General features: G+C 49.1%; 1 protein-coding gene and 6 non-coding genes across 15 annotated transcripts; 3 read left to right on the forward strand and 4 right to left on the reverse strand.

Annotated features, from left to right (window-relative positions):
* Positions 1–1,078: 1,078 nt before the first annotated feature.
* TRIM7 (tripartite motif containing 7) lies at positions 1,079–22,639 on the reverse strand. 9 transcript variants are annotated; one of them, XR_012489755.1, is made up of 9 exons: positions 21,623–22,639; positions 20,672–20,767; positions 17,324–17,554; positions 16,611–16,633; positions 16,220–16,335; positions 15,813–15,848; positions 7,970–10,422; positions 7,548–7,667; positions 1,079–7,150 (listed from the first exon to the last, which is right to left on the reverse strand). XR_012489755.1 is itself a non-coding variant. In XM_019719420.2 (7 exons), the coding sequence occupies exons 1-7, from the start codon at positions 22,127–22,129 to the stop codon at positions 10,259–10,261; spliced, it is 1,173 nt and encodes a 390-aa protein (XP_019574979.2). In that variant the 5' UTR covers positions 22,130–22,639; the 3' UTR covers positions 1,079–10,258. The 9 variants fall into 9 exon arrangements, 3 of the variants coding, with proteins under 3 accessions (XP_019574979.2, XP_019574978.1, XP_019574980.1); XR_012489753.1 differs by having other exon boundaries at positions 1,079–7,667; XR_012489754.1 differs by having other exon boundaries at positions 7,548–10,422.
* Positions 6,871–6,952, forward strand: TRNAL-AAG (transfer RNA leucine (anticodon AAG)). The gene has a single exon. It is a non-coding gene; the product is annotated as a tRNA-Leu (tRNA).
* Positions 7,326–7,398, reverse strand: TRNAV-AAC (transfer RNA valine (anticodon AAC)). Its single transcript has one exon. It is a non-coding gene; the product is annotated as a tRNA-Val (tRNA).
* TRNAP-UGG (transfer RNA proline (anticodon UGG)) lies at positions 7,731–7,802 on the reverse strand. Its single transcript has one exon. It is a non-coding gene; the product is annotated as a tRNA-Pro (tRNA).
* TRNAT-UGU (transfer RNA threonine (anticodon UGU)) lies at positions 9,993–10,065 on the reverse strand. The gene has a single exon. It is a non-coding gene; the product is annotated as a tRNA-Thr (tRNA).
* Positions 22,640–25,079: 2,440 nt separating the features above from the next.
* TRNAA-UGC (transfer RNA alanine (anticodon UGC)) lies at positions 25,080–25,151 on the forward strand. The gene has a single exon. It is a non-coding gene; the product is annotated as a tRNA-Ala (tRNA).
* Positions 25,152–25,617: 466 nt separating this feature from the next.
* On the forward strand, positions 25,618–25,690 carry TRNAK-CUU (transfer RNA lysine (anticodon CUU)). The gene has a single exon. It is a non-coding gene; the product is annotated as a tRNA-Lys (tRNA).
* Positions 25,691–26,665: the final 975 nt, after the last annotated feature.

Below are 26,665 nucleotides of genomic sequence, written 5' to 3' on the forward strand. Positions count from 1 at the left end.
GGGTGGCATGCTTAAGGGTGAATTTCATTTCATTTATGCTTATTTATGCTCATTTTTCTTCTTATGCCTAATTTGTTTAGGTAAGCATATATTAATGGAGTAATTTGTAAGTGTCTAAACACACAAGTAGGGAGTCCTAATGTTACCAGGCAAAAGGTCTGGCTGCTCACTGCACGAAAGCCAAAACTCAAGAGCCGAGGTTGGTGGAAAGAAAAGCAGGTTTATTCCAAAATGCCAGCATTAAGGGAAGACAGTGGACTCCTTATCACAAAGACTTCCTTCCTGCTCTTAATACCGCCAACAGGTTTTATAGGCAGTAAGGAGGGGCAGAACCAAGGAAAGAAGTTGGTCAGGCAGGAAGGTAAGGCCCTTTCCAGAGGCTGGTGTGCCTCAGGGTTAGGAGCGGATCCCTTACAAAGGCAAAAACCTCTCCCAAGTCACCAGGCCTAGCATGCACTCAGCCTGAAGTAAACAGAACCATTGGAACTGGTGGGTGTGCATAGTAAATGCATAGCAAACAGAGTTTGTGGTGGGGGAGCAAAGAGAAGACAAAAAACTTTCAAAGAGTCCCAAGCCTTTCTGGGACTTTTGATTCGATACTGTCAAATCGAATTACATCAGAGATTTAAATCTCAAAATGAAAGGTACAGGATCACTGTTACAGTGGCAGAGATAGCTGTGTGGAAGGTCATACAATCAAAATAACAGAGCGTGAGGTCCTGTGTTTAAAACACAAAATATTCAGCGTGAGACCATCTCTGCAGACCCATGAGGCCTGAAAGACACACACATTGGCTTAAAAACAGACAGCTAGAGATAGTTATAAGAATCACCCAGCAATCTTTACATTGAGAAACTAAGCAGCAAGAATAAATGTACCAGGGTACAGTGGTAACCCCAGTGTGCCCTGCTCTAGCACTGGGTACCCTGCTGTCTTCCAACTTCCCATTCAAAGTCAGGGCCCGAAGGACACAAATCAGACTACTTTGGTCTTCTAGAATTTGAGCCAGCTATTCAAATAGGGTTTGTGTAGATTTAATGACATAAAATTGTGGACAAAAAAATCCAGCCTAAGAGAAAATGTATAAAAGTTTATTTGAGCCAAACTGATGACAATTGCCAGGAAGCAAAATCTCAATGGATTGAGAAAATGCTCCAAAAAATGACCATTTTACAAATTATTTTATACATTAGAATCAAAGGAGGAGAGTTAACGTGAAATCCATTGGTGGTGGATTAAGGGGGTGGAAGAAAGCTAAGTGAGGCAACCTCTGGGATTGGATAAAAAGTAAATTGGAGAGATACTTTCTTTACATTGGTAGGTACAGGGTAGTTAATAGTTAGCATTTTACAGCACAAAGAGATGGTAATCAGGGGACAAGAATAACACTGAGGGATTCTGTAGTTTCCTGCTCTAGTGTGACAGGTTGTATCCTGTGGGGTCCAGAAAAAGAGATTACTCTGACATTCCAAGGGCATGTTATCTTAGATGCAAAAAATACAATAGACAGTCTCACTTAAAGTAAAGATTGACCTTTGTCAAGGAAGCTACAGGCCAATGATGTGACTACTGGCCTTGACCCACTTCTAGTTAGGAATTTTCATGTTCAGACCATCCTATGCGGTTAATTTTGGTCTCTGAGTTTGTAGGTCCTACCATGCAGGCCTCCCCTGAGCTTGTCAGGTTTAGTATGTGGCCCCTGTTTCGTCCACAAAATCTAAGTTTGAAAAGTATGATTCAGAGACAACCAAGAGGTGCAGTAGGTAGACGCTGTGTTTACCTTCTCTCACAACCACGTCAAAATTACAACTAATCTGCAAAACTACCATTATTGAAAATCACCTAAAATCAAGCTGAACTGAAGCCTTTCAACTAAGGATGTACAGAAGAAACCACCTCCAGACTGGTAGGAAGGTCAGAGATTCAGAACGGGTTGGTCCCACACAAAGATCGGGAGGTCTATTTCAGCTGTGGGGGTCCCCCCAACCCCTAAAGGAGTGAGAGATACCAGCCCCACCCCAGCCCAGGATTCCAGTGCTGGGGAGAGAAGTCCCCATAATTTTTGGTTGTGTAAAACAGCGTAGATTTTGACTGAGTGAGACAGTGCGGTTGCACTCACAGGTGCTCCTCCCGCTAGGTCGCCCCGGGTGGGGCACGGGCTGTGGCTGAACTTGACCTACAGTGGATCCCCTCCAAGGTGGTCCTGGGGCTGGCACCCCCAGCAGTGGCCAGCTTCAAAATGAGCTACAGCATCACGTAGCCACTTCCAAGTACGACACAGCCAAGGGACAGATTGGGCAGGCACCAGAGTCCTGCTGAGGCAGATCCTGCTCTGTAGGATCAGCCCCAGCACAACTCTTCCACTGTAGTCAAGGCCAGTCCTCACAAACAGTGAGCCCGAGGGTCAGCCCCTCACATTGATGTGCAATTATCAACCAAGGCTCAACTACAAGGGGAGGGCACACACAACCCACACAAGAAACGCACCTGGAATGCGTGGCTCAGGTGACCAGAAAGACTGTCACTGAACCCCACAGCAAACCTACTACATAAGGCCACTTTACTAAGACCGGAAGACATATCAGTCCTACCTAATATATAGAAACAAACACAGGGAGGCAGCCAAAATGAGGAGACAAAGAAACATGTCCCAAATGAAAGAATGGAACAAAGCTCCAGAAAAAAGAACTAAGGGAAACAGAGATAAGCAATCTATCAAACGCAGAGTTCCAAACGCTCAATGATCTCATAAAAATGGAGATGGAAACCATAAAAAAGAACCAGTCAGAAATAAAGGAAACAAAGAATATATTTCAGTAAGAAATAAAGGAAATAATGGAAATGAAGACTATATTACAGGAAATCAACAGTAGACTAGATGAAGCAGAGGATCCAAACAGCGATGTAGAAGATAAGGTAGTGGAAAACACTCAACCAGAACAGCAAAAAAAAGAAAAAAGAATCCAAAAACTTGAGGAGAGTTTCAGGGGCTTCTGGGACAATATCAAGTGTACCAACATTTGCATTATAGGGGTACCAGAAGGAGAAGAGAGAGAGAGAAAGGAATTGAAAACCTATTTGAAGAAATAATGACAGAAAACTTCCCTAACCTGGTGAAGGAAATGGACATACAAGCCCAAGAAGCACACAGAGTCCCAAACAAGATAAACCCAAAGAGGCCAACACCAAGACACATCATAATTAAAATGACAAAGCTTAAAGACAAAGAAAGAAGCTTAAAAGCAGCAAGAGAAAAGCAGTTAGTTACCTACAAGGGAGCCCCCATAAGACTGGCAGCTGATTTCTCAACAGAAATTTTGCAGGCAAGAAGGGAGTGGCAGGAAATATTCCAAGTGACGAAAAGCAGCAACATACAACCAAGATTACTCTACCCAGCAAAGCTATCATTTAGAATTGAAGGACAGATAAAGAGCTTCCCAGATAAGAAAAAGCTGACCCCAATAAATTTAAAAAATAAATAAAAAATAAAAAATAAAGAAAAAGCTGAAGGAGTTCATCACCACCAAACCAGTATTACAAGGACTCTTAGAGGGACTTCTTTAAGATGGTGGGGAGGGGGGTTAAGGATAGGTGAAATGGGAAAGGATCAAGAAGAACAAATTGGTTGTTATAAAGTAGTCATGGGGATGTAAGGTATACCATAAGGAATATAGTCAACAATATTGTAATAACTAGGTATGGTGCCAGATAGGTACTAGATCTATCAGGGTGATAGATGGGACTGTGGTTGGGGTCAGAGTGAAAAAGGTGAAGGCATTAAGAGATATAAATTGATAGTTAATATAGTATGGGAAATATAATCAACAATGTTGTAAAGATCACGTAAGGTGCCAAATAAGCACTGGGCTTACCAGGGTGATCACATCATAGAGTGTGTAGCTGCCTGACCAACGTGCTATACACCTGAAGAGCTGAAGTAGAATAATATCGAATGTTAAGTATAACTAAATATACAGGTATATACAGTCACGGGATGTGTAATACAACATACGGAAGATAGTCTACGTGGTATTGTAACAGCTATATAAGATGTCAGAGGGGTAGTAGCTTGGGGGAGGGGGGTTATCACTTTATGAGGAGTTTACATGTCTAACTATTACGTTGCTTTGTACACCTGAAACTAATTTTTAAAAAAGTATGATTCAAATCTATATCAACAGCAATATCACAACTAAGGAAACGGACATATTGGTGCAGGGCAAAAATCAACAGAAAAACAAAGTGGAGATTAATTCACCAAATGTTGGTGGTTATCTCTGAGATTTTGGCTTGCAGGTGAACTTTTTTCTATATGTATTTCCTGGATTTTGCTAAATTTTTAAAAATGGTTTTGATACATGCCAAATGAAAGCCTTCTCACTATAGAAACTCTAAGTTTTCTTTTCACTAGTGTTTTGGCTCCGTAGTCCCTGGTTAAAATCATTTTTTCAAATCAGTTTCTTAATCATAAATAATAGATTGTTTTTGACCTGAATCATAGAAATCTCCTACCTCCTGCTTTAGGTAATTACCCTAAAGCTTGTGATTAATGTCTGTTGACTACAGGCATTGTATCACAGTGCTCTTTCCAGGCCTAGCTCCCAGGTGAATAATAACTGAATGACCGGTTAAACCAGAAGAAAGGCCAGGGTCCATGAAGCTGAACAAATTTTCACCCCACAATCACCCTGTGCCAGTGGCTTTGAATCCTGCTTCTTGGGCCAACACTTTTAATTCAGTTTTAAATCTGTCTCTTCTCGTCTAGGGGTGGTGGGATACAAGCAATGCCCCACCAAGACTTCCTGACCAAGGAGGTCAACATGGTCCTCTAGGTGGATCATCTTGAGACCCCTTCCCCTTATCTAAGATCAGATAGGGTGAGAGTCGCGTGAATCACCAATAGGTCGGGACAACTGCCACATTCAGCAGGAAGCAGATACAGAAGAAATCTCCTGTCCTTCAACTTCCCATAGAGATTTATGGGGATCACGTCACTCAAGGGGGACATAAGGCAGGCAGTTAGAGACAGGAATTGGGTCTTCAAGACCCCTGGATACATCAGGTAGCATTCCTGCACGTCCAACATAGTCCATCAGAAATGACCGCCCAAAAGACCTCCCCTCTCTTCCCAGACTTGCCCTCGTTTACCATAACCATTGGACATTATCAATCACAGGTATCAATCAAGCAGCTCCACAATTGGAGAGGAGTAGCCCATTTTAGAAGAGAAGGAAATAAAAACTCCAAGTCCTGACCAGTCAGAGCCTTTTTGAGCCTTACTTTTGCTCGGGGCAGCTTCAAACCCTTGAAGTGTACATTTTCTTCTGATAATGAGCGCTTTGAGCTTTTTGAGCCACTCCTTTGTGCTCTGACTGCTCCAAACTCTTTGGAGTGCACTCTCTCTTTTAATAAACTTCTCTTTTACCACTTAACCTCTGTGTCTCCTTCAATTCTTTGCTCCAGACGCCAAGAACCTGGACAACGCGCTGAGGAGGGCCCACCTTGGTAAAGTATCAGCTAAGATTCCCAGTGTTCCTCCCGGAAGCCAGGATTCACCCCCAATGTGGGAATCTAGCCCAGACTCCGCTGGGTTGGACCCCGGGTGTAGGAACCAATCCCCTGCACCACCGGGAAAAGGGCCTGCTCTCCGGTAACAGTTTTTTTATAAAAGGGGGTAGGGAGAATTCTCACTACAGTGTTTGAGCAAACGAGTCTGATCAAGACCGGATACCAACAGCTGAAATACCTCTTTAAAGGGTGGAAATCTCCGGCGGCAGAGTTCCACCAATGGAGACCTGTGAAATCGCAACCACTAAAGAAACAGTTCTGAATGTGTCGGTGTTAATTTGCCAAAACAGTATTATGAGGTTTAAAACAAACAAACAATGGAGAGAGATAATTGAGGTTCTGTCCTTCCCTTTTTTAATTTGTAAAAACAATATACACTCACAGGTATTTTTCTGTTGTTTTTGTTTGTTTGTTTTAAGTGTAGAAGGTGTCCTGGGGTAAAATTAACCCCTGGTCCTTTGCAGAAGGTGAGAGAATTCAGACTCAGAAAAGTAGGAGAGCAAAGAAAGGTTTTATTAAAGGTTGGGCAGAGAGGGAGACTGCCCATGGCAATGTCTAAAGATGATGGCTGCCACCCCTTCTGTTTGGAAGATAAATGAGTTTGCCAGGGTAGAGTTTGATAGGGACCTAACTTTAGGTTAGCTATAGGAAAGGGGGGGGGGGGGGTCAGGCAGATGCAGATCTGAGGGCTGATAGCTTTCTTGGGGCCTGGTCTGTTTGAAGACAATGTTATCCCCAGACTTAGACCCAGCCACCGCCGCCTGAGACTATGCGTCACCAGTAAAAACTGCAAGGGAGTTGCAAATTGGATTCTGGTGTCGGCGCACCTGAGTATTAGAAAATTGCTCTTTTAAGGTTAGGATTCTGTTAATTAAATGGATTAATGAGGTACAGGTAACCTTGAGAAAGAGAACAGAATAGAGTTCTTAAGTTAGTCAGTGAGGGGAGAAACAAAGAGGAAATGGCTGAATATCAGGATGGATCAAACGGCAAACTAGCTACGTTTAACTGCGTTATTGATTTACCGAATTTCACCCTTACAGAAGGCTTCCTGTATGACCAAGCCCATTCCCCACCGGTGAATGGCAGGAGTGCATTCTTTAATGTCCTTCAAAACCAGGGCGGGGTCTGCGCCTAGCCTGGAGCTCAGATTCCACGCGTGGGCCTCCTGCCAAGTAATACTGCTGTTTGGGATGTACTTCTGCGCTGACCTGCAGACTAGCTCCAGCGCTTGGTTTTCCTGAGGCCACTGGAGTCGTTATCTCCACTGAAGTAAAAGACCCAGATTTCGTTGTTGGCAGGGTAGCGTGGCCGAGCGGTCTAAGGCGCTGGATTAAGGCTCCAGTCTCTTCGGGGGCGTGGGTTCGAATCCCACCGCTGCCAAGCTTTTGCAGTACTCCAGATTTTATCCCATGAATCACAAAAGAACAATCGTACGAAGTTGGACTCCAGCAGGCGATCCTGACCTTCCTCGGGTTTTAGGACTCCTATTAATGCGTGCGGCTACGGATTGGCGAGCTCAGTGCGCACTGGTGACCACCTGAAGGGTAGAGGCTTCAGATCTTAACACGTGCGGGTTGCCTGAGGAGGGGAAACCAGGGATTTAGATGCTATTTTCCTCCACGGAAGACTGCACATCTCTGTAACCAGGTGGAGATGTTGATGTGATGTCCTAGACTGGAACCATGTTTGTCCTAGAGTTCAAATTTACCCCCAAAAAATAAATTTTTAAGTAAAACAGGAAGACCAGATACACTGTTCCCGCCCGGTTTCGAACCGGGGACCTTTCGCGTGTTAGGCGAACGTGATAACCACTACACTACGGAAACCTACACTGTGTTGCTGTCGCAGATATACTATTAATTGTTAAGAAAGCCTCTTATGCCTATACAGTAATTCTACAATTTTATGGCAACGAAAGCGTGGGCTTCATGACCCAGATCAACGGAATCAACACGCTGGAGTTTCTGCATCCAACCTCTCAGAGATGGCTGTCCGTTGTGGGATCGCTCACTCATTCTCCTCCATGTTCTTCCATATCTTCAGCCCTTCCGGAACTCTTGGTAATTCCCTCTGCCCGTTCAGGACCAAAACTGTCCTGGACAAGGAATGTAATGAAATTTAGTTAGAAGATGAGTGGGGTGAAGGTGGAATAAAAAGCGGGCTCGTCCGGGATTTGAACCCGGGACCTCTCGCACCCAAAGCGAGAATCATACCCCTAGACCAACGAGCCAGCTGGTGACAGAAGCTTTCGTTTACTCCTTGATCAGATTCTCCGTAGAGTCATTCCATACCCAAGAAAATGGACTTTTATTTTTGGTATTGCAATGTTTCGTGATCTCAGAATTTTCCATGCCCATCCTATCCTATTCCTTTCAGTCATCTCGCTTCCGCCGTTACCTCTCAGCCGCAGATAGCTCGCTCAGTGCTCGGTACCGCATGGCCAGTCTGAATGTCCTGGAATCTAAATGAGCGCCTCATTGCTAGGGCTACTCAGGAAACTGGAACCGTCATCCTTCTTCTTTCGGCACTGGAAGCCCGGTCCAAACGAAGTCCGAATACGGTGCAAGCCTGGAGGCCCAGGGACGGACGTAGAGGCCGGGAGAGCCGGAGGGCTCCTGGAGAGAACCCGGCTCCGGGCTTGGAGAAGACGCGGAACCGACTGGGTCCTCAACCGCGACAATGGAAATGAAGTCCGGGTAGTCCCTTCATGTGGGGCGCCTGGTAAAGGAGCTGGGGTTTTTCTTCATTGTTGTATGAAAATATTAACAACACATACTTATTTGCAAAGTGTTCAGGAAATGTAGGGAAGTGCAAGGCAGAAATGAGGTGACGAAGAACCAGGCTCCCCGAGGCTGGAACCACTGCGCGCGCACCCGCGGTGCTCAAGGCAGAGGGGGCCGGGATCTTCAACCTCTCCTTTTTCTTCCAGGACTGTCCTGTAGCAGCTACCCGCACCCGGCGAACCAGAGGCCCGGGCTATGCGGGCGTTCTCTTCCGCGTTGATCTCGGACCTGCTCTCCACAAAGGGCTTAATTGCACTTCGTTATTTAGGAGTACAAAAGTGATTCTGCTACCCTGCTGGAAAATTGACGAAATTCACTGAGCTGGCCCAAAGGTTTATTTTTGTGCCACCCGCTGGCTGTTACAAAACAGCTTGAGAGACGCGAGTTGGCTGACCTACTCCGAGGGGAAAAGTACTAATTTTTCCGTTGCCACTCTCCGCGATTTTGCTCAGCTTTCTGAGCTGACGGCTCCACTCTTTGCTCCCCCTCTCGGCCTCTTCCTTGGGGACTTTATCACATTCGCAGTCTGTTTTTTTAACCATTCAGTTTTCCTTAAAACACACACACACACACAACCAATATATGCTGACCTCTGACTTTATTTATTCTGTTAAGGGAAATCAAATGTACAAATGAGCCTAAGTCCCCAGTGAACAACGGCGGGGAGCTCTGCCCGTGGGCAGAGCAGGCCCACTGGGGATCTCGGGCGCCCACCCAAAGCGACCTTCGCAGGCGTGACCAGCCCGAGCGGCCTTGTCAGAAGCAGAGGCGTGACCATGCCCTGCCGCGCCGTCTCAGACTGCAGGAGACCTCTCACCAGTCAAAGGGGATCCTCTGAAAGGCCTGAGCGAGTCGCCGCCCCAGGTGGGGACCTCGCTGACTCCCAGCAGCACAGAACCCGCGCCCGGTGCACCAGAAGAGAAATCACTCGCAGAAAACTGTATAGACTCCGGAGAAGGAATGAATGGAGTGGGTGGGGTGCGTGGCGAAGGGTGACGCGCTTCCCTCCCCCACACAGGCCTGCTCCCATCCAGAGTCAAAACTTTGCCTCAAGACAGGAACCAACTTGCCTCGTATAGGCCAGAAGCCCGCCGGCACGTTCCGGTACTTGCGCGCCGTCTCTCGCCATTCGTCGACTTCTACGAGTCTGCCTTAGCAGAAGGCCACCTCACTATAGAAGCCAGATTGCAGGGACCATCTACGAGCTATGAAGACTTTTAGTCTCCCTCTCAACTAAAACAGTAGATTCCCAGGGGGCGAGGGAGGGGGCGTTTACAGGTGGACCCCACGCAACCAAGAAGAAAGACTGAGACGAGGACCCGCCCCAGGAGGGGAACGGAAAGCTCTGCCTCGAGCTCCCTGGGAGCGGGCGCAGAAAGGAGCGAGCATGGGACCACGGGGGAGAAAGGGCGCGGGACTAGCAGAGCCAACGATCGGAAGGACTAGAACGCAGTGGGTGCGGCTCTTCGAGAACAGGCGACCGAAGGGAGGGGCCGTTGGACCACGAACAGGCTTCGCCAGGGTATACACTACCAGAAAGGAGAAATCAGTGTCGGCTTGCGCATCTTAAAATCTACCACCTTTTAGAAAAGTATTTTTAAAAGTGAGGTGGGGGGGAAAAAAAAGAACAGTGATGTAGGCCCCAGCGAGATTTGAACTCGCGACCCCTGGTTTACAAGACCAGTGCTCTAACCCCTGAGCTATGGAGCCTACTACAAGTCCTCTTTCTGCGCAAGAGTAGTTGACGCCGCAGCCGTCTTTGCGCAGTCGCAAACGAGTAAATTAAATGACCAGAGGCGTGGCCAGCGTCCCTTGGATCTTGAGGGCTCCGCCTCACCGCCACCTCTTAACCTGCGGCGTCTCGTCCACGCAGTAGGCGGAACCGCAAGTCCTGGGAGAGAACTCAGCTAGGAGGAAGCCGGCATTTCGCGCGAGTGTTCGGGCTGGAACTGTGAAGGACTGGGTGAGGGCCCTGCGCGTCCAGGTCGGGCGGGGTGTCAAGGTAGAGGTCCGGTTGCGGGGGGTGCGGGGCTCTTGGTATTCGAGGATCGGAGTGCCAGGTCTCGGCTGCGAGGGAGGAGTTAGGGAAAGGGTGTCAAAAGGTCTGTCGGTAGCGGAATCCAGGTCAGGGCTGGTAAGGGGTTGGGCCTCAAGGGAGCTGTTGGGGGATCAGGAGAGGGAAAGGCGGATAGAGTGGTGGGTTGTCCCGTCCAGCGCAACACGGGCAGTGAGGGAGCGAGAAGGGGCGGCATTAGGTTAAGATTTGAGAAAGAAACAGACTTAATGCAGTTAAATCTCAGAGGGCGAAGGGGTCTCACAGCCTGGCAAGAGACTGGAGCGCAGAATCAGGCCAACTGGTGGCTTTTGATAATCATACAAGGAAGTGGTATTGTTTTTTACAGTCTGTGAGACTCATTCATGTCACAAAAGTGAATCAAACCAATTATCCCTGTCCACCAGCAGCCAGAGCAGAAAGTCCTATGATGATTTAGGTGAGGTATGCACCTCCCTGGGGCTCATGTTGAAACTGTTCCGTTGAGCTAAGCGGAAAGAGCTGATCTTTATCGCTCTCATGACTTCTCTCACAATCAGGTGAGAGAGGAAAGCCAAAGTCAGCAGCGGCTTTTCCCAGGCAGGGGGAAGGGGAGGCAAGGCCCCTTCCCAGATCTTCCATGGCAGCTCATTGGGGTTCCCCACACGGTTCCACCTGGCTTGAGTTTCCCCCCCCCACCACCCGTAGGGAATCTTGTCATTGGCTGCAAACCATCTTTTGGGGACCAGACAGAGAGACATGAGGTGTAAACATCATGATAAAACAAAGTTCCCAAAAGGCACAGTCTCACAAACTCTTCATTCCTCAAGGAAAGACACGGGGGGGGGGGGGGGGGGGGACACAGTCAACTAGGCTGCTGTGTGACAACAGTGGGTAAGTCAGAAGGTCCGAATGTGAGGAGATGCTGGGCCAAGGACTGTGTCAGAGCACCTTTAGGCAAATTAGGAAAAGGCAATCCTTAGGGGCCCGCCCTGGAATCTTGGAGAGCTGGTTCTTTCAGGGCCTCCAAAAGGGCCTTCGGGATTGAGGTAAGGAAGACAGAGTGAGAGCCCAGGTGAGGGACAGGAGCCTTAGCCTGTCAATGGTCAGAAAGTGGCAGCTGTAGGTAGACTTTGGTTGGTGTCCCAACCTGCCCTATGGTCTCTATAAGGCCAGATGACTTAGGTCACTGGGTGGCCAGGCCAGAGGCAGGCCTTTCACTCTGGATACTGAGGAGCTGAGCGTCTGGTTGGCAGGGACCTAGGTTCTCACCGCTGTGCAGCTCACAAGGATCTGGGACTAATGGGTGGGGTGAGAAGGACCCAAGGTAAGCCAGTCATTGCTCTCAGAGGCCCAGAGATCTGAGCGGTCTTATGTTCAAAAGATGGGAGAGGAAAAGGCATACATGCACACACTGTCACACAAGCATTGTGAAATCCAAAGTCACCATGCTGCCCTGGTGACGGAGAGAACATCTCTCTCACTCTCCATGTGTAGTGTTATATAACTGTTGTTACATCAGATAGGTATCTATGTAGTTATTCTACAAACTCTAATAAGACATACAATCACAAACACAAAAGCTGAACATACACAGCAACCCCAGGAGTCCGCAGGCCTGGCCCTACAGGGCTTCCACCAGTCACTCTACCTTCTGTGACCTGTAACATGTTGAATACTTTGGCATAACTGCTACATGACACAAAGGGTAATTGTGATACTCAATTCAAAAGCCAGACAAGCCCAGATAACATTAGGACTTGATGATAACATTAGGCAATTTAAGTAGCAAATGAATTTTAGAAGTGGATTATCCTTATGGAAATCAGTGGTAGTCAAAGACATGGATTGGCTACAGTACTCTACAGCTATATTCTGTCGGAACAGGGCATAGAATTCACCCTCTGGAATGCTGCTGAAGGCTGGGCTCTTAAATAGTCCTGTCCCAAGCTCGTAGGACACTGGGTTGATTGCCTGGTGCCGTGTGCACTGGGTCTGTCTCTAGAGTGTTGTGCCTGCCCTACAAGAACCTTGATGCATGTCATGGGACAGAGCACAGCTCCATGACTTTTGCAGACTGAACTATTTAACTGTCCCTGTCTCTGCGTGCCAATACATGTCTGAACCTGTGCAGCACAGAATTAGTTCTAAAACTGGATTTCATCTAGCCCAGCAACCTGTTAGTGGGGGAGGAAACCTATGGCCCTCACCTAAGCATGGGGTGGCTAGTATTTCACAAGTTGGTAATAGGGTTACCACACTGACCTACGTCTGTTTCAACACCTAAACCCTATGCATGTGCTCACAAGTGCCCTCTCCCGAGACCACACACCCCTGGTCCCCACAATATGGTATCAACAATGTGTGCGTGTTCCTCACACACAGAAGCTCACATGCTCACCCAGCCTGGAGAAATGCTTGTTCACACTTGTGCTCTTGCACACAACTGGGTGAGTCAAGAATGAGCCAAGCCACCCTACAAATGAGTTCAGTCTATATTTCCATCTCCATCTCCCTTCCCTGGGGGACACTAAGCAAGGAACAGCCTACCACCAACCGCCCAGAAGCCCAGCCATACACAAGCCAGGGGAATAATTAGCCAAGGTGATAATGGCCACCAGGGTACAGGCTGAGCTGGCCTTGGCACCAGGGTCCGCTGTTCCTGGAATACATTTGGCAAATTCCAGAATCTGTCAGGGGTGTTTGTGCTCTGTGCATTTCCATGCTGGTGTTAGTTGCATCTGTAAAATTGTGCTGTCTTGTGTTTCAAAATTCCAGAATCTTTGGTCTCCTTCCTCAAAGGAGCCTGTACTTTGGCCCTTGAAAGGGATTTAGGCATCTGTGAGCACACATGGCTGTTACTGAGGCCAAAGATGTACATATCACTCTGTATCAAGTTAAGGAGGGTTGGAGGGTAGCCATGCCTATATACTGTTGTCCTAGGCTTGTCCTCATGTACAGGTCAAGGGTCTCCTTCCAGTTCTGGCCCAGACTATTCTCTGAGCTGGGAGTACAGTGCTCCTCCCTGAGTAGACAATTTGATCAGGCCACCTGGATTCAGGTCTCTGAAGGCAGAGCTGGCAGCTGACAAAGAAGGCAAAGCAGACATGATCATGAACCTGGCTGTTCTGGCCAGAACATGCCCCCCTGCAACTGAGGACAGCACAGGACCAGGGTTTGGTGTTGTTCCAGGGAGCCAGAGGCCCCGCTGAGTCTGGGCAGTAAGCCCCAGTGACAGAAAGCACCTCTGTCAACAGCTGGACTTGTCTTCACCTATCTCCACCTCTTCACAGCTGGGCCAAATCCACATGGGACCAAAAGGCAGGGGACAGGCCCTGAGGGTCCAAGGTATCTCTTCCTCTGCTCAGTTGACCACAGAGTCCCTTTCCCCTATCACCCAATTTCATTCCTCGGATGCTGTGGTCTCCAGAAACCCTTTGCAGGCAACCTGGGGCAGGAGAGTGAAGGGCAGACTCAAAGTCACCAAGAGGCTCCGAAGGAGAACATCCCTTCCCACTGGCAGCCAGGAGTTCACCCTTAACTGACCCACTCCCTCTGGGAGGCCCAGCAAAGCCCCCTCAAGGCCAGATTCGCAAGTACGTGCCAGTGGAGCAGACAGAGAAAAGGGGGAACACGCGCTCATGGAAGTTGACACGGAAGGTGTAAAGATGGCGCATGTCTTCCACGGCATAAAAGGACACGGCCCCCACCTCCAGGTCCAGCGCCACCCGCACACGCGACAGGTGCCCACAGCTGAGGGGTGTCCGCTCAGGGCTGGTGACAGCCCAGTACTGTCCGCTGTTGAGCTGCAGTGCCCAAACACCCTCCTCGGGGGTGAAAGGCGTGAGCCCCTTACGGCGCACACTCTCACGGGCCACACCGAAGGCCCAGCCGTCCTGGGAGCCCACTTCCACCTCCCAGTGGTGCCGCCCTGAGGAGAAGCCGCAAGACGCCAGGACTCGCGTGTTGGTGTCGAAGCGATGCGGGTGGCTGGGCAGGTCCTGGGCCCGCTGTCCCAGGCGCACGCTTTTAAGATCCAGAGAGAGAATGAGGCGGGGGTTGGCCGTGTCGGGGTCCAAGGTCAGCTCCACTGCAGTGGGGGAAACAGGGAGAGACAGCCCCTGCACCTTATTCCTGGGGCCCCGACCCTGCACCCCAGTATGTGTTGAAATCAAACAAATGCAATATACCGACCTCATTTGGATCCCAATTCAAACACATGGACAAAATCCAATTTAAAAGACAATTGGGAGATATCAAAAACTTAGATCCTGGAAAAACCATCAACTTCACTAATTATAATTTTGTGGGTTTTTTTTTTATCTCTGATATTTATGGACATGATATTATCTGTGATTTGCTTCAAAATAATCCAGTGAGAAGATGTGGATGGGGTATTTATGAAAAATATTAGCCATGAGTTTATCATTGTTGGAGGTGGGTGTTGAGTACATAGTATTTGCCTTGCTCGCCTCTCTACTTTAGTGCATGTTTGAGATTTTCCATAATGAAAAGCTCTAATATGCACAAGTACTACTGTGTTTCAGGTCCTGGGAATCCCAACCAAAGTTCCCTGCCTTACTGCAGCTTCCTTTCCGGGGGCAGGAGAGGCGAGACAATTTAAGTGATAAACATAGAAAATGAGAGGGATGAGGAGAGCAGGCTGTAATAACTACAGGGCCCAGGGAAGACCTCACTGAAAAGATACATTTGAGCAAAGACATAAAGGAGGTGAGAAGCCAGCTAGGCAGCTGTCTGGTGAAGCACTCAGGCCCAGGTAGGTGTTGTCAGGTTGGTGTATTCCTGGAGCAGCAGGAGGGTGTGGCTGCAAAGTACCATGGGGAGTGTGCAGTGAGGCCAGATGCCGTGGGGCCTGGAAAACCAATGAGGACTCCAACCTTTACTGGCTGAGAGGGGCCGGAGCAGGGTTCTGAGCAGAGGAGGGGCCTGGTCTGATCAGCTGGTTTAGATCCTTCCCTGGCAAAGTCTGACTTAGCTCCATCATCAGTATCAGGAATAAGTGCCCCTCCCCTCACTGTGGGTTGGATCCCACTCACCCCAGAGCTCTGCAGGAGTAAGAACCATCTCACTTCCTGTCCTCAGTCTCCTCCAGCTTCCCCTGACCACTGCACACAACCCTGTCCCAGGAGAGGCTTGTCCAGGTGAGCGACAAGCCCTCCCCAATCTAAGTATCCCGAGGTGCAGGGTACTTTTGCTCTACAGCCCTACAGGTCCCACTGTGGCCTGAGGGAGTCAGCACTGTGAGGTGAGGATGACAGGGAAAGGGGAGCAGATGGCAGAGTCACTGAGCCAAGCAGGCAGAAGAACCAACCATGCACAAAGCCCAGAGAGACAGTCACTGGCAGGAAGTGAATTCTCTCCATGGCCATATAAGGGGCACTCACTATCACCACCACCATCTTACCTTTCTCCTCTTTCTCCAGCTCTCCACGAAGATCCTCTGAGAGGGAGAAACAAAGCAGGATATGTATAAACCACACAGGAGATTGTCTATCTAGCAATGACAGTGACACCACCTACTGGCTCACTAACTCCCCAGATATACCAGAGGCACTAGGCCCAGTGTCTGAGGGGAAGAGGCAGTATTCTGACTCTTGCTGTCCTGCTTCCCCCTTTTGCCTGGAGCTAGTCAGAGCTGAACTCTCCTTTCTCAGCCCTTTCTGTCCCTGTCTGTCCCCAGGGGAAGCTTCGTACCCTGAGGGAATCTAAATAAATTAGCCACCATACACCCCAGCTCGTTTTCTCACACAGTTCTGGAAAGGCACATCCTCGGTACCCAAAACCACCAGCACCACAAGACCCAGCCCCTACCTTTGAACTTCTTGAGCAGCCCCTTTAAGACAAAGGTCTTGAGAGAAACATTCCAGACTTTATTCTTCATCTCAGAAGAGACTGTGCTTGGCTTGGGGGCAGGCACATTGCTGCACCTGCAGGACAAGGACCCTGAGGAAGGCCCACACCAACACTGTCCCATTCCGACAATTAGGACAGTGAGGTCCCTTTGGTGGGGAAAGGTGGGAAAAGGAGAGCCTGATCTCATGCCGATACCCATAGCCAGGCAGGTGCACATCTGCCTCAGAAGGCACCCAGGTGAGGCATTGGGAAGTTAGAGGTGAAGTCAGGGGTGGGGAATGAAGAGGGAGAGTACAGTGGAAAAAGGAACAAGCTTAGAGAGGCCCAAGGAACTATTAAGTCCACTCACCTGCTTAGTGTGTTTTTGAATTCCTGGAAAGAACAATGAAAGAAAACCAAATCAGCACTGAGTAACTTCCATTCACCTTTGAGAAAACAGAAGTGGCCCCCTGCCCTGCTTTCAGAAGAACAAGCAATAAGCAGGTGTACCACGTCCCACCGCCTGCATGGCCATGGGTGCCAAGGGCTTCCCACTGTGGCTGGCAGCTGGGCGTCTCATCAGTGTGGTGGGTCCCTCGACTCTGCCCACAGCTCTGCAAATGCTCCCCTTGTTAAAGAATTGTCACTGAAGCCTTCTTCTGGGACCCAGCATTCCCTCTGCTCTTGACACCACCAAGACAAAATCACAGCCTTTATGCAGCAACTGCTCATTCAGACCAGTGTCTTTTGAATGACTGTTCTTGAGCCATTTGTGACTTGTAACGTTTATTTAGCGGACAGTGATTATTTTTAATGAAATAGAATAGAAAACATCAAAGTGCATCACATGTAGTAAAGGTGTTATTTTCTCAAATTTCTGTCTCAATTGTGTATATACTGGAAAATGATATAAGATATATTATTGTGATTCATGGTCAAGGAAGTTTTATTCCATCCCTTTAGACCTCTAACCCTGGGAGAATGAGGGCACCTCTCCAGTTCCCTTCACAGGATCTGACTGTTCTCACTGCCTTTACCAGGCCTTATGATAAATGACTCAAAGCCCTGGGAAGCCAGACTCACCTGAAGAAAGTCAAGGTCAGGCTTGCGAGCTGTCTCCTTGATCTGGCTGCTGAGCTTGGAGAGCTGGGCGATCTCGCTCCCAAGCTGAGCCAGGTTCTCATTCTGCTTCTGTGTCACCTCCCGGGACAGCTCCTCCAGGCGGCCCAGAAGTCGGCCCTCCTGCTCCACCAGAAAGGCCCTCAGTGCCTGGAATTCCGCCCCCACCTTCTCTCGTTCAGCTGCCATCTGCTTCTGTCCCAGGAGAGAAGTTGGAGAGGTGAGGGGACATGGGCATCAAGGCTTGGCATTTAGACAGGGGCCTTTGAGCCGTCCCACAGGGCAGGCTCACTGCTCAGGAGTCAGAGGCTTACCCAGATGTGCCCACCCCATACACACTCTAATTTAAATATCCCAACTCTAAGCACACAGCAGGCTCAACACATGCTCTCCCTTTACCTGACACAGATGTGCCCGTGTGTCTCCTTACACCTGGGCTCTCCCACCAACATAGGATAATGTCAAACTCACCCCAGAACTACTGAGGGCTACAGTGTTCTCATTTGCAAAGCAGGAGGGATAAACTGAGGTCACTTTTTCTTCCCCAAATATATATATTCCGTGTTAAACACAAGAAAATAGACAAAATACTCACTTATGATAAGCCCCACATCACCAGATTTCATTCCAGTTTTGCTCTCCCAGAAATGGAGTCTTAAACCAGCTAATTGGGGATTGCCTTTGTTCAGTAATCTGCCTGATAAGCCTCTGCCATCCCCTATATGGAAAGTAACCTTGCAATAACCAACCTGTTTTTTTTGCCTTGTACAATTTCCTCGTTACCTCCCACTGCCTATAAAGTCTCTGCCTATAAAAAGGATAGAGCTCCTTTCTGTCTGCTAGACTAGATGCTGCCCAATTCATCAATAACTGAATAAAGCCAGTAAGATCTTTAAAATGTACTCGGGTCAATTTTGTTTCATAACATTCGTCAGCCCTCCAACTTTCACACCTCACTTTACTTCATTTTAAAAAGCACCATTTATGTTTAGCAATCACGAAGGTAACACATGCTGGTAATATAAAATCTGGAAGATGCAGAAAAGTAGAAAGAGAAAGGAAGATCAATGCCAGTGACCAGAGGTAACAGCACACCCACAATGACCCAAGTGAGAATATGCTGTGTGCAGGCTTCATATTCTATTCTTTCCATTACCATTATCCACAGGATTTACACTCCTGTGTTTTCAGACACAGACTCATGCTCCTGACTCTTTACATGAACATGTGGGGGGGCTGTACATGACATAACAAGCAAGACCTCTCTCTCATATAAAAGCATTTACTTTCTTTGTTATCATGCAGCAAGAGTCCTCTACCTCTGTTGTTTCATTAAGCAGGTATTTTGTAATTCTAAAGAATGTGAGGGCCAGAGGGGTAGTGGATTGGCAGAGGAAGGAGCGGAAAGTGCTAAGCAGTGTCATGGCCAGTGAAAAGTGAGAAGGATTCTGTTCCTCTATGACAAGCTCTACTGTCAGTTCCTCTTCCCTGAAAAACTCTAAGGAAGAGGAGACTGTGGATGGGTTTTGAAATCAGGAGACCTGGGTTCAGGCCATGGCTCCCCCAGGACCTTCATCACCTGGACACTGGGCAAGCAGGCAGCAGCAGCATGGGGCTTTTACAGGTGTTAACTCACTCACCTCTGACAACAACCCAATGGTGTGGTTGTACTCTCATCCCACTTAACAAATGAGGGGATAGAGGCATGTGACCAGTAAGTGGAAAGCCAGTATTGTAACCCCCGAGTCTGACACCAGAGTCTGAACTTCTTGCAACTATACCATATGGCCTCCCAAAGAAATATCAAGTAGAACAATATTAGCCAAAATACTCTAAATCAGGGTAACCCTGGTGCTATTGACATTTGAGACCACATAATTATTATGGAGGGCTATGCTGTAGGATGCTTAATCAGCACCTTGGCCTCTTCCACTAAGTACCAGTAGCCCACTGCCCCCAGACAATGAAAAATATCTCCAGACTTTGCTAAATGTCCCGTGGGGGGCAAAATGCCCCATTGAGAACCACTCCTCTAAATGCTAAGAGCATTTTCAAATAAAAGCATTTACTTTCCTTGTTATCATGCAGCAAGAGTCCTCTACCTCTGTTGTTTCATTAAGCAGGTATTTCGTAATTCTAAAGAATGTGAGGGCCAGAGGGGTAGTGGATTGGCAGAGGAAAGAGCGGAAAGCGCTAAGCAGTGTCATGGTGAGTGGGGTCAGAGACTGGAAGCTGCCCTCACTGTGGAAGTTCCTCTGGGTCACAGACGGAAGAGTCACACACTTACTCCTATCTCCAGTAGAGGAGGGCTGGGCCCTTCCTTACGGAGGGAAGTGAATGATCAGATGGGAAAGCTGGATGCACACTGGAGGCAGGTGCACCAGACCCAACTGAGGGTCAGGAAAGGACCCTGGGGCATCTGAACCCAGGGTCTTCCCCTCCACACCACCCCCTACCCACTGTGAGGCTAGGAGGGTCCTCAAGTTCCTCTTCCTCCAATTCCCAAATCCAGAATTGAATGGGCCCTGTCCTAACAGGCTCTAGTAAATCCTTTCATTCTTTTAACACCAATTTACTGAGCTAGGAACTTTATTTGCGAGGTAGAAAATTACAGACCGTGACCCAGGTTTGCCCTCCCTAACCAAAATGAGCCCCAGCTCACTTTCCTGTTCCATTGTAAAGACGACAAAAATATCGTCCCTACCAACCAGGGGGCGCTATGCACACAAAGCTGCTGGAAACCAGTCCCCAAATCTTTGCTCAGCTAGACCTTTAGCTAGACGGGAAGCAGCTGACAGCCACAGAGCCGCCTGCCACTTGGCCTCAATTTCAAAACTTCAAAACCTCTAAAATTGAAAAAAGGTTTTTTCATAACTCTTTTGGTGGCAAAACATGCCCTGGACAAACATGAGGCTATTTTACTGTATTTTGTCTCCACTTAGTATGAACATTCACATGTCTCTACAGAAACATTAATGCGTTCAAATACAAGGTGCTACCACAGGCCTTCATTGAGGTGTTACCTAACATTAAGGTAACTATACATCCTGATTCACTGGGATGGTTCCAGTTAAGCCAGCTATTCTAGAACGATTATTTTAGCACTTCTTTTCACTCTCCAAAGCTTTGGCTATAGAATCAAGTGTACGGTCACCCTATATAATATGAATCCTATTATCATTCTAAAGTCCACCTCTACTGTTTCACAGGCACACACTCCAACACACACCAAAAACAGCCAGGGTGGTGGGAGGCCAGCCCTCTGTTGTTGTGGGGTGGCTGTGGGGAGGCACCTGGGGGCACCCGGCTCACCAGGAGCTCCTTGCTCTCCTTCTCTTCGGTGGAACGAAACATCTCATAGTCCTCCAGATCCTTCTTCAAGATCTTCAGCCTGGACTCCAGGAGCTCCTAGAGGAGGGTGAGAAGGGAGAATTGTGAGGAGAGGATCCAGGAGAAAGGGAAGGCCCTCATAGAGGAGGTCTGGATCGGATGGATACTGTCTGAGCAGACTGCACATAGGGGACAGGGCAACTTCAGGGTGACTCCAAACGCTCCTGGGTCTCACTTCTCCAAGACCATCTGCGCACATTCTGGCTGAAACACAAGCACCTCCCCGGCCCCAGCAGCCCAACGCCTTGTCCTTCCTGCTCTCCTCTCCACTAGAAATCCCTCTATGTGGAAGGGTTGGAGGAGTGTAGGGAGCAAAGAAAACAAAGAAAGACTGGGAACTGTGTGCCCGAGGCCTCCGTGCACATCTCAGTTGAGGCCCCAGCAAGGACACAGGAAAGAAACGAGCCCGGAATTAGCAGCTTTGACACAGCCCAGACGGCTCTCTCCGCGCTCTACTCAACCCTGGCGCCACCCAGCCTTGCCGGATGTCTTGGGAAAAGTCGTCTCACTTAAGTAAAGAGCCGAGAGTGGGGGCAGCCGTTGTGTGGGTGTGCCCAAAACGCCACTGGAGGCCGGGAATGGACTGAAAGAAAATAGCCAAATCTGGCGGTCATTGCGCAGGCGGTCCAGTATGAGGCACAGAGGAAAAGGTGAGGGGGGTTGGGGGTAATATTGGTGTGGGGGTGACAGAGGGAGAGCCACGCTCGGTCCCAGAGCCAGTGTTGGGCAGCATGGAATAGCTTGGGATTGGAGAAAAGAAGCAGGGGCTGACCTGGGCCTCCTACCAGTCGTCCGCACTGAGTGGGCGGACGGCAGGACCAGGACCCGGACCGGGGGTCGCGGGGTCTGGCAGAAGTGGGGCCAGCCGCTCACCTTAGCCTCCTGCACTGCCTCCTCGAGCGGCAACACCGCGTGCGCACGGTGCTCGCGGGCGCGGTCGCACACCACGCAAATGGCACGTCCGTCGTCCTGGCAGTAGAGCTTGAGCGGTTCGCCGTGCTGAGCGCACCCGACTGCCACCGCCTCTGGGGAATCGCGTTCGTTTCGCGCGGCCGCCGGCAGGCTGAAGCGCCGCAGTAAAGCGGCGACTGCGGCCAGCTGCCGGTTGGGCCGCAGATGGCCGGGCCGCGCGGGCTCGCGGCACTGCGGACAGGGCAGCGAGCAGAGCAGCGCGCGGGGGCCGGCGGCAGACCCCGCGCCCGGGCGCTCCCAGCAGCGCGCGATGCATGCGCGGCAGAAGCTGTGGCCGCACTCGACGGACACGGGGTCACGGAAGAGTTCCAGGCAGATAGAGCACGTCGCCTCGCCCTGCAGCTCCGCCGCCAATGCCAGCGCCTCGGCCCCGGCGCCCGGGCCGGTCCGCAGCCCCACTGCCGCCATGCGCGCCCTCGGCGCACGCAAATCGGGCGGCGCTTGGGAGAACAGGGACCAGATAGTACGCGGCTGAGAGCGCCGAGGCCAGGGCGGGCCTCCCGGCGCCCACTGGGAGGATGGGCGTGGCTGGCGCCGGCGGGCGGACACTGCCGCTAGGGGCGCGCCCAGCTGGAAAACCCACCCGGAGGCGCGCCTGTGGTCCAGGAGGTGCAGCGAGGTGGTCTAAGTGTGAGCGTGCGCGCCCACTCAGGACCCCTCAGTCCCAGGCCTTGGCCCGCAGCTTCCTCGGTCCCACGAGGCCCTTTCTCCGCCTCCCTCCTCGCTCAGCCCCTCCAGACCGCCCCAGCCTGACTCAGTCAGCTGTAGGAAACAAGCCGGGACAGGTGGGTACACACGCCCAGCTGGGCGCCACTCCTGGATGGCGCCCTACGCTGACCCAGCACGGCCCAGGCTAGGGCCTGGCGCCCGGACCACAGTGTCAGGTTACCGGAGTGCGGGTTTGTCCCCGCCCTGTACTGAGCTAAATTTGGAATCTGAAACCTGGCTCTTGCCTCCCCAAAGTGTGGCCTTAGATCCACCTCTGTACCTACCTTTTTTTCTGTCCCCTCCCCCCTTGTTTATTCTTTAATTTTTGTTTAAGAAGTAATACATTTACAATAAAATTTCCTACTTTACTAGGTGTTATCCCCCCGAAAAAACCCAACCCTCTACTGTCCCTCCAAATCATCTTCACAGCCCCCCTCCAGTATTATTTGCTTCCACACCCTCTCTCATGCCCTCTGGAGGCCACTGGGGTCAAGCTTTCGCCCGTACCCTCCTCAGAAATCGCTCTTATCAAAGTCACCAGTGACCTCCGCGATCCTAACCCAAAGGCAAAGGCCCCTTCTTGCTACCGTGTTAAAGGTCCGGCTGCTCGCCCCATGAAAGCCAAAACTCGAGGGGCGAGGTTGGAAAGAAACAAGTTTATTCCAAAATACCAGTTAAGGGAAGACAGTGGACTCTTATCACAAAGACTGCCTGCCAGCTCTTAATACCGCCAAAAGGTTTTATAGGCATGTAGCTACAGGCCAAACAAAGGAAAGGCGAATTGATCAGGCAATTCTTGAAAAAGGCACTTCCCAGAGGCTGGTTTGTTTCAGGGATAGGAGGGGTCTTCAGATGATGTAAAAACTTCTTTCAAGTCTTTGAGCCAGGTTATGCATGCGGTCTGGAGTAAATAGAACCACTGAAACTGGTATACATAGTAAATGTATAATAAACAGACTCCTGGAGGTTTGGCAGGAAGGGAGGGAAGCAAAGGAAAAAACTTTCAAGAAATCCCAAGCCAAACAGTGCTTCCTCCTTCCTCACACCTTCTTAGCGCCTCCCAGGCTCTCCCAGCTAGCGCCATGACCTGCTACCTCCCTCTCCTCTCCCTGCCCTGGCTCAGTCCTTGAACCTCTGGTCTGTACTCACTCCCTTGTAATCTCTTACACTTTCCGGGCCTGAATGACCCTCTCCCTGCTGCCACCACAATACACAACCCCAGCCCAGGTCCCCCTAAGATGCCTGGATCCCACAACCAACTCCGGGTTGCATCTCCACCTGCGTGTGCTAAGGGGCGTCACACACTCACTGTGTCCACAGCTGTACTTCTGATCTGCCCCACCACATGCTCCTCCTACAGCCTTCCTCATTACAGCCTTCCTCATCCCATCCTATTTAACAGCAATTCCATCCCTTCAGGTGCTCAGGTCAAAACTGGGGACTCCTCTGTAACGCCAAGAGGAAAAAATTGTGCACAAACTACCACCAGTCTTCAGCATGTCCACACCCTCTCACCTCCTCCATTGCACCATCTCCAGTAGGCAACAGTCTCTCCCCTTCTGCCCCACTCCCCTGCCCTATCTTCTCCACTCAGTTGTGACAACAATTATGTTTTAGTCAAATCATGGCCCTCCTCTGCTCAAACCCTCAAGTGGCTCTCACCTCTCTTAGAGTAAAAGTCAAAGTCTTTACTATTGTCTAAAAGCCCTACACATTCTTCCCCATCCCCTGCACGGGGCCTCTCAACTCTCATCTCCTATCACTCTCAACTGTTGGCTCCCCTCCTGCCACATGGACCTCCTTGCTGTTCTGCAACATGTCAGAAAGATCCTACCTTTGAACTGGTTGTTCCCTTTAGTTGGACCTCTCTTCTCCCAGATACATGTATGGCTCACTTCCCACCTCCTTCAAGTCTTGTTTTAAATATCACCTTTCTCAGTGAAGCCTGCCAGGACCACACTGTTTAAATCACACCTTACTACATTCTCTCCCTCAATGCTCTAGCACTCTAACTCCTCTGGAAAACGAGCTGTTAGAGGATGGGCTATGTCAGTTTTGTTCACCGCTGGACCCCATTTTCTAGAGCAGTTCTAGGTACCTAGTAGGCGCTCTGTAAACTTTTCTTGGATTGAATTTATTTGGACGTGGCTCAAAATTCAGATATACAGGGCGGTTCACATTGAAAAGTCTGCCTATAGCCTGCACACCAGTCCCCTCCTCATCTCAAGTGATCCTGAATTATTTTACAAATAATTGTAAATGATTATTTGTAACATAATGATTCTGAATTATAATACAAATATTATATATATTTACTACACTCCCCGTTCTTTTTGTTTTACAAAAGTAGCGCCCTTCACAGTCTTCTTTTTTTCGGTTTATAGTTCATTTTGAGAACCTCGTCAAAAGACCTCCCCTTTTTCCACCGCTGCCTCCAGGTTTTCATCCCTGCTTTGTCTTCTCCCGGGCGTCTCTCGGTCAAGGTCCTCTCACCTGCAGTCACTCAATAGAGGACTCTGGAACTCCTTGTGACGCTGCCGGAGGGGTTTTGCGTCCTCGGGGTTGCTGCACCTGACCGATGCTATGCACCCCGCTGCACCCTGCCCCAGTAAACTGCTAACAGAACGCAGGGAGGCACTTTTCCATAAGTGGGGATGTAGCTCAGTGGTAGAGCGCATGCTTTGCATGTATGAGGCCCCGGGTTCGATCCCCGGCATCTCCAGCGCATGGAAGCGTTCTTTTTTGTTTGCTCTCTCCACGTTTCGCAATGTTATTTGCACAGCCCTGGAGGAAAAACTCCGTATCATGGCGTTTGCAACCGATTGCAGGTATCCGCTGCGACTCTCACCTACTCCCATCCCCTGACTCTGCCTTATAACTCTGGATTTTAAATAAATCAAAGGGTGGCATCAGGATGCGCACGTTTTCATTCCGAGCCGTGAGCTTCCCGGGGATGAAAAAGAGCTAGGTCGCTGGCTGACAGAGGACAGCAAGCAGAAAACGGACGGAAGTGGGAAGGTCAGTCAGGTAGGATCGTCAGAATGTGAGTTTCTGGGCTGCCAAGAGCCTTTTAATGGCCGGATCATACTCTTAACTAAGTCGAATTTGAAACGTGGAGGTGGATCTAGTCCAAATCCCACCATGATGTAACAACTATTACTAACATTGTTAAAAATTTTATTTGGTCCGCCCGGCTAGCTCAGTCGGTAGAGCATGAGACTCTTAATCTCAGGGTCGTGGGTTCGAGCCCCACGTTGGGCGAGAGTTGCATTTTTGCCCTTAACCTAAGGTCGTAGGAAACAATTCCATTGCCTGACCCGATCTCCGAAAAACAAAGAAATCCCACAGTGGAAATTTCCTGTGTATGGCATTCGTTTTGCCTTTTTGTGGCTATACACAGTACCTTGTTTATTCACTAATCTTGCCTGTATCTGCTAACAAAATGAGTTTTTAAAAATTATGTAAAATATGAGTAACAAAATTTACCATTTTAACCATTTTTTAAGTTCTGCAGCTTTAAACACATTCACATTGTTGTGCAACCATCACCACAACCCATCTCCAGAATTTTTTCATCTTCCCCAAGTGAAACTACTCAATAAACTGTAACTCTCCATTCTCTCCTTCCCCCAGCCCCTGGCATTCTACTTTCTGTCTCTGTGAATTTGACTACTCTAGGTATCTCATATAAGACGAATCATACATACTTGTCCTTTTGTGACCGGCTAATTTCACTTAGGGTAACAACTTGAAGCTTCAGATCAACGATGATTCCCTCATATGCAAACCCCACACACACACACACACACAAAAACACACCACAACTTGAAGCTTCATCCATGTTGTAGCATGTGTCAAAATTTCCTTTCCTTTACGGCTGAATAATATTCCATCGTATGTATATACTATTACATTTTGTTTATCCATTCATCTATTAATAGACACTTGGGTTCCTTCCACCTTTTGGCTATTGTAAATAATGCCATTATGAACTTGGGTATACAAATATCTGTTCGAGTCTCTGCTTTCACTTCTTTTAGGTATACACCAGAAGTGGAATTCCTGATCATATGGTATTTCTATGTTTAATTTTTTTGAGGAAACTCCATACCATTTTCCACAGAGTCTCCACCACAAAATGTGTTTTTAACACATCTTTTGAGTAGGTACACTAATATTGCTCAAAAACTGAACCATCTAAAAAAATATTCAGTGAAAAGCATCTAACTTCCACTG

This window comes from Rhinolophus sinicus, linkage group LG10 (assembly GCF_036562045.2).
Source record: "Rhinolophus sinicus isolate RSC01 linkage group LG10, ASM3656204v1, whole genome shotgun sequence".
Classification (NCBI taxonomy): Eukaryota; Metazoa; Chordata; class Mammalia; order Chiroptera; family Rhinolophidae; genus Rhinolophus; species Rhinolophus sinicus.